Raw genomic sequence first — 12,010 nt, 5'->3', positions numbered from 1 at the left:
GTAGGTACCCCAGCGCGTAACAATAATCTGCTTACATCCAGCGCAAAGCTATCATTCGTTTTTCTTTTAAACCGCCATTAAAATGCTTGTTAATTCGCAATTACATTAAAAAGTATGTACATGTCGAGGCAACGTCACTATTTAGTTAATTAAAAAGAGTTATGTTACGCATATCAACAACTGTTTAAGACGGTGCGCAATTGTTTTTTTTCGCCTATTCTAGTACCCTCGAGGGGTTATTCTAGATTCGCCGAGCTAGTAGGCGAGCTCACGGGGCTCAAACCTGACGACGTTGCTAACACAAACCCTAACAAGAACCGTGCTTCGCAGAATCTACCGCCGGATCGGAAACGCGACCCACTGAGAAGATCCAGCAAGAAACTCAGTGGGCTGTGTCTGTGGATTAATTTACTCGTCGAGCCCTTCGTCGCAAGCGACGGGTTCGACGAAAACGATGACCGGTGCTTGAGGTACCTAAAAGCACCGTTAGTGGATCGGGAGGATCCGAAATGACGTATTTTGGGTGACGCCGACTGCTTTCCATTCTGTCCGCAGGATCGGGAATGTAGTTACCGGCGGCCACGATGAGGGGGTTCTCGTGTCGTGCCGCTTTGTCGAAATGGCGCTACCCCCACTTTCTACTATTAATACGAGTGACTATTATCGCGCGAAACATTCCGACTCGAGCAGCCGACTGAGGCGGAGTTCTCTGTTTTTATCGTTGTACACTTGAAATGTAATAAATAGAATTCAGTGGAAAAGTGAATCTTAATTACTGTCACTGCGGAACGCAATGATAATGTCGAAGAGAATTGTGGCAGCAGCGCTGACGTCATCAATTTAAAAACACCATGGAACCAGCCTCTCCGTCCTACATATAAATAATTAAAAAGTTTATTAGCTTTTAAAAATCCTCGATTGAAGAAGGTCATGTTATAACGCTCGGGTTACAACGTGCAGGAAGTTCGTTCCAGGTTCTCGAAAAAGGAGATGCAAAGATCATTTCCAATAATTCCTCAGAGCAGTTTCCATGGAGGATACAGTACAAAACACAGAGAGAGCCCAAGTTAGGACTCAAATAGAAGTAGCTGGTACCCCCGGTACAGAGATAGGAGCAGATAGCGACAAAAAAAAAAAAATTGTCATTGATTCTTCAGGGTCAAACGACGAACTATCGTGCAGATAATGAACAAAAAATTGAGGACTTGACACTATTGTACATATGTACCTTCTAATAAACTGATTAGTATTCTGAGACTGAGTGAAACAGGTACCGCGCGTAATCTCAGTGTATAAGAGCTATTCGAATATCTAATATTATAAGAGGTGATATTTGATTTTGGGCAAATTAACAAAACATCCCTAGCTCCGTGACTATACGTATTAAATATATTCGAATTACGTTTAATGTAAATCAAAATATAACAGTCGAATCCAGGAACTTATATAATTACAATAGTTAAGTATTTTCTACGCTTTTCAAGACTCAAAAACATAAATAAAACTTATTTTATCTATATATTAATACGTGAAGCAAAAACTTTGTATCCCTTTTTACGAAAATTGCGCAGGCGGAGGAGTGTGAAATTTTCCACATTTATAGAAAATATAGAGAAGAAGTGGACAATGCTAATATTTTTTTAAAATAATGCATAAAAGATACATTAAATCAATAAAGAAATCATTACACACACTACATACCATGTATTTGACGCACACACGCATGCATACTATTTATTTATTGTCAAACTTTTGTTCTTGTCAAATTGAGAATAGATTAAATATTGTTTGTCTTTATTAATATATTTTTATAGTGTAGCCTTGGCGAAATTTGTGATTATAGAAGTATAAAAATACAATCATAATAGTGTACAAACTTGCGATTCCAATTAGTTATAGTCGAATTTCGACTACTGCGGGACCTCTAGTTATATTAACTACAACCCGCGATTAAGCCGTAAAAGTTTTTTTAATCGTGTTAACAATTTACAATGATTTTCTCGGATTGGAATAAGCATTGATTAGACAGACAGGCAACCAACGCCATATTGAAACTTTAGTCAGCTGATAAATTCCCGTATTCGAGTCGACTATTATCAAAGCCGGCAATGTGACTTTTGGACAATTATTGGTAAATCAGAAAAACGAATTATTGACTTTGTATTCCATTGGCAGTCACAAAACTCTTCTGAACGACATCTTAGATAAATAACATGTTAAGTATTAACCTTTATTTAATGCAGGTTTTGAACCGTATTCTTTGAAGGAGACGATTATATAAGACGATAAGACGATAAGACAACAGAGTTTACCTCTTGCAGTAAACGTGATTTATTTGGACACAACCCATCAACAAATAATGTTTCTTTGAAAACAACTGTGATCAACCTGGTGCATCAGAACTTACAAGGTTTGATGGGTAAAGAACTTGAAATTGATTTGTTCCTAGATTTTAATAAAGTCAATGTTCTATGTGTAACTGAACATTGGCTTAAAAAATATGAATTAAATTGTAATTTTAAAAATCACCAGGTTGTGAGTTCCTTCTGCAGAGAGAATGCTATACGAGGTGGCTCACTGATCATTGTTAATAAAGATTATAAATGTAAGGAACGTAGAGACATTGTGAGCCTCTCTGTGGAACGGATTATTGAAATGGCCTGTGTAGAGCTTGAGCGATTCATTGTTGTAAGTGTGTACAGACCTCCTGATGCGTTATATGATTCTTTTGAAAATATTTTGGAAAATGTATTGCTAAAGCTTTCTGTCTCTAATAAACAAATTTTTGTATGTGGTGATTATAATATCAATCTTTTAGAAAACACAAATACCACTATTAGATTCAGAACATTGTTAAAGTCATATAACCTCCCAAACTTATTTCTAGAGCCTACTAGGACAACGACCACATCGGCAACATGTTTAGATAACATATTTACAAATGTAACACCGATTAACAAAAAAATTATTAATCAATTAACATCAGACCATAGTGGACAATTTGTGTCTTTTGAATCTATTATGAATTCTAAAGATAAAAATACTCTTGTGATTGTTCCTATTAATAAAAAACGAATTGAGAAGTTTAGAAATAATATTAAGCAAGAACATTCAGAAATTATTTATAACAAAAACCCAAATTTATCATACCAAAATATGTTTGAGAGAATTAATATGGTCTTTACTGATGTATTTATTCCTAAAACTGTAACATTAAAAAACAAAACGGTGTTCAGCGAGTGGGCCACCACCGGAGTGTACAAAAGTAGAAAAAAATTGTATGATCTGTATTCTGAAAAAGCTTATAATAATGATGAAACATTTCATCAATATGTCAGGAACTATTCCAAACTATTTAGAAAAGTTTGTTTAGCGGCAAAATCTTTACATTTAAGTGATTTAATCAAAAATGCCCCTGACAAGATAAAGATGACTTGGAACATCATTGGTAGAGAAAGTGGAAAAGTCAGAAATAGCCATCAAGAATTCTCGTTAAAAATAGACGATAAATTGGTAACTAGTCATGAAGATGTGGCTAATGCTTTTGAAAAGTTTTTCTCTGACATTCCAGTTTCAACTACCACATCTCTAAATTCATCCCCCACAGCAGCTGAAATATTATTGCATAACCATGTCAAGAAATGCAATGAAATTTTTAAATTTAAGAAAATTAATTCAAACAATATAATAAAAAGCTTTAATAGCCTTAATGTAAAAAATACAGCTGACTTGTGGGGAATATCAGTAAAGGTTTTGAAGTCTGTAATAGACATTATTGCTTCTCATCTTGTTAGTATTTTTAATGATTGTATTAAGTGTGGTGTATTTCCTGACTTAATGAAACATAGTAAAGTGATTCCTCTTTTTAAATCTGGTAGTACTGATGACCCCTCTAACTATAGACCTATTTCAGTACTTCCTACGTTGAGTAAAATCTTTGAAAAAATTATTTTGACACAACTTTTAGAACATTTTAAATCAAATAACCTGCTTCATAATAAACAATTCGGGTTTACAAGGGGTCGCTCTACAACTGATGCAGGTGCTTATCTAATCAAAAATATATTTCAATCTTGGGAGGAATCGCATGATTGTCTTGGAATTTTCTGTGACTTATCCAAAGCATTTGACTGTGTTGAACATGAAACATTGGTGAGGAAACTACATCACTATGGTATTAGGGATGGTGCATTGGAACTTATTACTTCCTATTTATCAGGAAGGATACAAACAGTAGATGTGAAAGGAAATAGATCTTCAGGCACCACGTTGAAAATGGGTGTACCTCAGGGTTCCATTTTGGGTCCTTTTTTATTTCTAATATATATAAACGATTTGCCTAGTTTTATTGAGTCCCGACACGAGGTCGTATTATTCGCAGATGATACATCTTTATTATTTAAAATTAAACGACAATTACAAGTCTATGACGAAGTGAATGATGCGATTTCGTGTGTGGTTCATTGGTTCCGTATCAATAACCTATTATTGAATAGTAAGAAAACGAAATGTATTAAATTTACTTTAAAATGTATTAAATCATCTTTAAATGTGAGACAAGTAGATAGTAATGTAATTGTTTCTGAGGAATCATTGGAGCTTGTTGAGTCAACCGTATTTCTTGGTATAACAGTGGACTCCAAACTGCAGTGGGGACCTCATATTCATAAATTGGCGAGTAAGCTTAGCTCTGCAGCATACGCAGTAAAAAAAATTAGAATGTTAACAAATGCGGACACGGCCCGTTTAGTTTACTTTAGTTACTTCCACAGTGTCATGTCCTATGGCATTTTGCTATGGGGCAATGCGGCCGATGTAGAAATGATATTTATTCTGCAGAAAAGAGCTATACGTGCTATTTATAACATGCACTCAAGGGAATCCCTGAGGGAAAAATTTAAAGAAATTAAAGTTCTCACTATGCCATCCCAGTACATCTTTGAAAATTTGATGTATGTTCGTAAACATATTGAGGAGTTTCCTAAGATGTCGGACATACATAATAGAAATACTAGGAACAAACACAAGCTTGTTGTGCCGATGAGTAGGTTACATAAGATACGAAATTCATTCGGGTGTTTGTCTGTGCGCCTGTACAACAAAATCCCACAAGATGTTCAGAACCTACATATACATAGGTTTAAGAAAACTATTAAAGAACATCTGTGCAATAAAGCTTACTATAAAGTCAATGATTATCTAGAAGATTGCACAAAGTGGGAATGAGTTGCTCGCTCCGGGAATTTCAATATTGTAAAATTGTTATGTTATAATTACTTATTGTAATATGAATATTTAAAAAAAAAAAAAATATTTAAAATAAAAATAAAAATCTAATATTAAAAAAAAAAAAAACATGCCCGCTGAGTTTCTTGCCAATTCTTCTCAGGACGGAGGCTAATTCTTGTGAATTGGCGGTAATTCTTTTGACGTTCAACAAGTATGTACTTTCATTTATGTTGAATAAAACTTTTTTGATTTGATTTGATTTGATATTCAAATCAATCTGTATTGACATATCAATAAAATTTTTTTGTCCAAATGCACGGATTGCCACCTTTGATAATAGACGACTCATTTCTCGTAACATTTTCCTTTACATGACATCATTTGACCTCGCCGCGTCTTTTATGTAAATTTGCTAATTATAATGACATATTGCCTAGATCGCTCGTAATTTTTAGACAAGCGTGCATCTTGGTGAAGTCTTTCTTTAATTTTTCATAAATAAACGTCACACATTTCACGGCTCCGACTACTGACGTTTTATCATGCGCTATGAATACTGAAAATAATTACGAGATACGAGGTTGAATGACAAGTTTCTTTCTTAATTATACTGGCTTCGATTATATATTGAACTATACCATGTAGTACAACAGTCACGGATTCTCAACAGACATAGAAATGTCTTGAAAACATATGTAAAAATAAAATAGTCCTACGTAGTTTATATAAGGTTTCTGGGCGTAATAAAACACTTTATTAACATCGTCATTGGCATAAATTATTATTATTAAATTCATTTGTTTCAGATGAATGTATTTTTAGGTATTTTTATTATTATTTATATTTAGAATGCTAAGCTAAATGGCAACATATTATTATGTAGGTCGTTATTTTTAATGAATCTTCTTTGTTTCATGAGGTGAGCTGTAGCTTTTTTTTTATTGTCCTTGTAGGCAGATGAGCATACGGGCCACCTGATGGTGAGTAGTTACCGTCGCCCATGGACTTCAGCAACGCCAGGAGCAGAGCCAAGCCGCTGCCTACTGCTTAATACTCTCCACACAAGCCTCGTTTGATGAAGGACATGTCATAGCGCTCAGGAAACACTGTGGAGGGGAGCTCATTCCATATCCGGATGGTACTTGACAAGAAAGACCTCTGGAATCGCACTGGCTCCAGGTAGTATGGATGAACTCTACTCCGGTGGCGGGCGGTGCGATGGTAAAATGTGGGAGTAACGACGAAGGCAAAATCTTCCACCGAGCGGGTGAAATTGCTCGGTAGACCGGTGGTCCGAATTTAACAACATTCAGAACTTGTATATGTCGGCGGCGGCGCCAGGGATGGCTAAGCGGTAGTTTCCGTCATCACTCGTATTTGGTTGAACTCAGTTTATAAAAAGTCAATAAAACCTTTTGAATAATAATTATTGAAACTCAACACACACAACTTTCACAATGACAGGATAAACCGACAGTTTCGTTGCACATACCGACAGACCGACTGACTGACTGACTGACTGTCAGAAATTCACTGACTGAGACGGACGGAATGACTGTCTGACACGTACCGCCATTTTATACTGTGGCGTTACGGAGTCTACCCTTCATTTTGTGATATTTATCAAAACAACATTTCATCATTTAAAATAATAATCAAAACCACCGTCTTAATATTACTAAAAGTCGTTATCTACGACATATATAAGTAAGGTTATCCTGAAAATGTCGTTAGCGCGATTCAGACATCTGTCAAATATCTGTTTTCTTTTTTTGACTACTTATGCTGGTAACTACGAGGGGTTATATCAACTTCACCGAGCGAGTAGGACACTGGCCCTAGCAAGAGCAGTGCTTCTCTGAATCTACCACCGGATCAGTAACGTTAGCCATGAAGATCCGACGAGAAACTCTGGGCTGTGTCTATGAGTTAATTTACTCACACTTCGTCGCAATGGACGGCTTCGACGAGAACGGTAACTAGTGCCAGTAATGCCACACAGATAATGGATGGGGAGGATCCGAAATGATGTGAGGAGGTATTTCTATGATGGCTACCGCTACATAGTAATTGCACCATACTCACACATGATATCTTATGAGGTCAGTTGGATAGTTGAGATTATTCTACAGACAGTCTATGGTCTACTTAATGCAGGAACATTTACATACAAATATACTGCATTAACCTAGCACAGAATATTTGCTTAAGGCTTATAAGATGATTGAGGATTGTAAATAATGACCGGATAAAATAAATTCAGTCTAGTCAGCAGATTATAAAAGCATAGACAGTTGCTACATTCCTATATCTCATTGGTTGTAGCAGCATTTTCTTCAATTACCTTCGTCCTAGCAATTCCTGCTGCCCCCAATACTGATGATGAGATATATTTTGCTCTATATGTGGCCCCATTGATCTGGTTCAACCGTATCAGTCTAAAATAACATCACTCCTGTTTGGTGGATGTCGTAAAGGCGACGAAAACTTTCACTGGAGAGTGGAAATTTTCTAAAATTATTCAGTCAACATTTTGGAGTTCGGGATAAATAAAATTCTAATAAAAATTACAAGTTACCACTGTATTTGCACTTAGAAGACAAACAGAACACTTTCAAATTCCCAATTGTGTTCTCAAGTGCTATGATACAATAGAGTTAAATTCTCAATTTTAATATATTTATATATGGATAAAAAGATAGTGAGGAAAGGAAAAGAAAAACAAAGATTGTTTAAAAATCACGCAATACGATTTGAATCTTTAATAAAAAAGGAATCTTGGATATCTTCAGGAAGGTGGGATCAGGAGGTGATCTGAAAAACTTAAAAATAAATTCAAATTACTATACGTTACTATGTAATAATTATTATTTTTGTGAATAACTTATTTGAGACATGTACGAATCAACCCAGAGGGTAGCAATTATTTTAAATACGCACATAGCATTTGTGATAAAAATGTGGCTCGGATCAGCGTTTTTATCACTATTTAAGTGGTAATGCACTCATGAGTTCCAATTTGAGAATTACGACAGCTTTCACAACACATTTGAGCCTTCGATCTAAGGCCTTGACGTGCTGATGACCTTCATAGGATGTTGTCCATGAATTTAAGCTGACTATGAATTTTATTACTGTATGATAAATTATGTTAAAATTCAAAATGATATATGCCTTGTTAATTTAAATCTAGTGTACTTTCAAACAAGAAACCGTAAGACATTAACATAATGTCAACATTTCTAATTCTTTTTCGGTATTAGTTAGTTACCGATCTGTAACCATGAAAAAAGTAACGTATTCAGAATGTAGCATTTTTGGTAAAAAAAAAAACAGGATTTCTCATCAACTTCAAGTGTCTGATACTGATTCATTACAGAAACGAAGATTATTTATAATCACTATGAGTCACGAAAAATGACTTACTGTGTAGAATTAGTGAATTTATTCATACCTTTTTTCCTTGCAGTGTTTTGTATGAATTATTTTGTTGTATAAAAATAATATTACCTAACTTAATACGTCCAGCATGGCTTAATAATAAAGCAATAGATACCTAATTATGAGGAAAATATTTAAGTAAATAAAATATTTGTATAGAAATGATTTTGTAAGGCATTCAAACGATTTTTCCAGATTTTTAATTATACGTTCTGTTACCAAATTGTAAATTAGAATATTAGAAAACTAAATATAAAAGTTTAAAATTTTTCGATTCGAATATTTCCCGCGAAAATCTATGCAGAACTCTTTGGGCTTGTTTACTTTTTGGTCATAAAAAGCGGTGCCGCGTGTCCGTTGTGATTGTTCTACTTTCGTAAACAAGTATTAACACGGTCAAATTAACTAGTAAAACTAGATTAAGATAATTAATGGTGTAATTTATTGCTCAATTACATACCTAAGAAAGGGCGTGGACCTGTTTCCCGTTCGTCCAAAAATCCACAAAACAGTAAAACTTTAGTACGTTATTTCACTCGGCACTCACTACTACACAATGTTCAAGTTTTAAACACGTACAAACTTAACAAATACTACATTTAAACTGTATTTTATAACTATTCGATAGTTTCTGAGGCACTTTTAACTAGATTTTTTGAAAGTGTTAAAGTTTTTAAAACAAAGTTTAAAATTTCGGCTTTTCAAGTTACGGAAACTTTGATTTGACATAACATAAAGTAGGTGGACCGGGTGGACGGCGTAGACGCCTATCGCTCATTCGGCTGCGATTGGCTTATTTCGTGATCTAGTGATGTTATGAATAAATGAACGTATCGGTCCGAAACTTGTAAGCGTATCGGTTTTGGTAAATTTTTTTTAAACACGAGTAGTTTGATGCTGTTATAGTTAAAAATAAAATTGCCAATTTGATTATTATGACGTAACTTATATAAACAAATACAACTATGAAGTATGGCAAGATGAGTATATATTTTAACGCACATGCAAAAATGTGTGAATATTGTAGGTAGTGCCCGAAAGATTAGTACCTAGTTTTTGTAAATTCTCTCAAGTCCTATCAAAATTGCAGCACCGCATGTCTTCTGGCAATTTACTTCGGGCACGGTCATTGTTACAAGTGCCTAGTTTTATAAACCTTTATTAATTAAATACCTACATCTATTTATGTATGTGTATATATCTATATACATAAAAATTCAGTTATATAAAAAATTATGATTTATTTGGAACCGTAATAAATTGGGATGGAAATTAAATGGAATGAAATGAGTTGGAATGAAATTAAGTATTAGTAAAATGTTTTTTATTTACTGAGACGTGTTTAAGTGGAGTTTTTGGAAGATACCAAGAAGCCGCGTCCAACGGATTTGTTTCATTTCCCAAAATTTGTACCCTTTGACACGTGATCGATAATTAATAAGCTGCTATAATTACACGTTGCAATCTAAATAAACATTCAAATGACAAACAAAACACTTCGCTCCTCCCGTTCCTACACATCATCTATTTTTATTTGTGTTTCATTGAGGTAGGTTTTTATTTATTGCTTAGGTGGATGGACGAGCTCACAGCCCACCTGGTGTTACATGGTTATGGGAGCCCATAGACATCTACAACGTAAAGGCCGCCACCCACCTTGAGACATGTGTTGTAAGGTCTCACTTTTAAAAGTACAACAGCTGCCCCACCCTTCAACTGAAATGCATTACTGCTTCATGGCAGAAATAGGCAGGATGGTGGTACCTACCTGTGCGGACTCACAAGAGATCCTACCACCAGTAAGAACAAGCGTAATTTAAATATGTTCAACATTTTCTAAAGTCATCTTGTTAGGTATCACTAGATCTACCATTTGCGGAGTGTGGGCTGAAGGATGTGAGATATCGGAAGAGACGTTCAACTAATTGCTTCACCTCCCTTATGTCGGCGGTGTTTGGGCTCTAGCTAGGAACGCGGATTGTTCGCTAGCTATTTTATTTCTACTACTGTTTTAGTTCGTTAAGCTCTGGTGCAGTGGTGGGAAAATAGGGGGGCTCCTGTGGGGACCGCCAGAAAGCTTTGGGGGTCGTAAGTTTTTTTTACTTTTTAGTCGATTTAGCAGCGCGTACTCCCTCCCTGTCTAGGGGTCGCCAAAACATTCTCGCTACTGAAGGAGTCGTGGTGCCTACCATAGCTCTATTGCACCTCTGCTACCATCGTGCCTGGCAACAATTCCCAAAGACAGCCCACTGAGTTTCTCGCCGCATCTTCTCAATGGGTCGCGATTCCGATCCGGTGGTAGATTCAACGAAGCACTAGTCTTGCTAGGGCTAGCGTTAGCAAATTCTCTCAGGTTGAGCCCGTGAACTCACCTACCCGTCTGGGCGTAGCTGGAATAGCCCCCTAGGCTACCAAATAAGTAGGAAAAAAGCAACAATCCAAATGCACCAAATTTGGCCGAATAAACATTTCACTCATGAGATTCATGGTCTCATATTAGCCTTTGAAAGTTGACGAACATCGACTTTTGCTAGCGTGCAATGTAACGGCGATCACGGCATTACAATCATCAACATCAGGACGCGAATTCCACTACCCCACTTGGCGCATTAGGTCGTAGTCCCAACTGTTTCGTGGATATAAGGAACTACTTTCGCCTTCGGAGCTCTCGTCCTCACTGACACTCGTATTTGTGGAACACTTCAATATGGAGGGTAGAAGTAAGGAGCACCATCACTGTGTATTAACAAGTGTCCGGTGAAAGGAAGCCAATCAAGGTGGCGCCACTGTAGCATGTGGAAGATTTAAAAAAAAGCGCCTTAAACTATTAGAGTAGGATGCTAAATTAAGAAGGAAAGAAACACTTCCTACATAAATAGTAACTACACAAGTCATGACATTTATAAAATTTTTCAACCCGGCACACTTGACTCTGTTTAAAACTGCTATATTCATATTATTTCCACTTCCTGCACTGGCGCTATTTCAGTGAGTCTTCCAACAATAAGTCGTTGTTCACAGATGGACACTTTATCAACGTGTGCCCTATACAAGACTGTGCTTTTTACCTCTACCCTCCACACATTAAGCATATTGAGGGGTGAAAGGCTTTATTTTAAGCGACATTAAGCTTTACACGCAACATTTATCCTTGTAATTAGAGGTTCGTTTTATTTGGTATCAGCATCAACAGCTCGACGCTTTTAATTGAACTTCAACTAAGTTTACTCCGTTGAAATAGCTGAAGAAGTTTGTTTTGTTATGATATTTTTCCGATAATTAAACTTTAAGATAATCTAAGCTTTAAGCTCTCCTGTAAAGTTGTAAAAAAGTCTTTTTA

General features: G+C 35.9%; 1 protein-coding gene and 1 long non-coding RNA gene across 2 annotated transcripts; one reads left to right on the top strand and one right to left on the bottom strand.

Annotated features, from left to right (window-relative positions):
- Positions 1–2,015: 2,015 nt before the first annotated feature.
- On the top strand, positions 2,016–5,997 carry LOC110385021 (uncharacterized). The gene is made up of 2 exons (XM_038019874.2): positions 2,016–2,131; positions 2,244–5,997. Exon 2 carries the CDS (start codon positions 2,416–2,418, stop codon positions 5,224–5,226), a length of 2,811 nt encoding a protein of 936 aa, XP_037875802.1. The 5' UTR covers positions 2,016–2,131; positions 2,244–2,415; the 3' UTR covers positions 5,227–5,997.
- Positions 5,998–7,957: 1,960 nt separating this feature from the next.
- Positions 7,958–9,622, bottom strand: LOC134201346 (uncharacterized). Its single transcript, XR_009976594.1, has 2 exons — positions 9,131–9,622; positions 7,958–8,051 (listed from the first exon to the last, which is right to left on the bottom strand). It is a non-coding gene; the product is annotated as an uncharacterized LOC134201346 (long non-coding RNA).
- Between the last annotated feature and the right edge of the window lie 2,388 nt (positions 9,623–12,010).

The sequence above is a fragment of the Bombyx mori genome, chromosome 24 (genome assembly GCF_030269925.1).
Source record: "Bombyx mori chromosome 24, ASM3026992v2".
Classification (NCBI taxonomy): Eukaryota; Metazoa; Arthropoda; class Insecta; order Lepidoptera; family Bombycidae; genus Bombyx; species Bombyx mori.
This window is presented reverse-complemented; position numbering and strand designations above follow the sequence as displayed.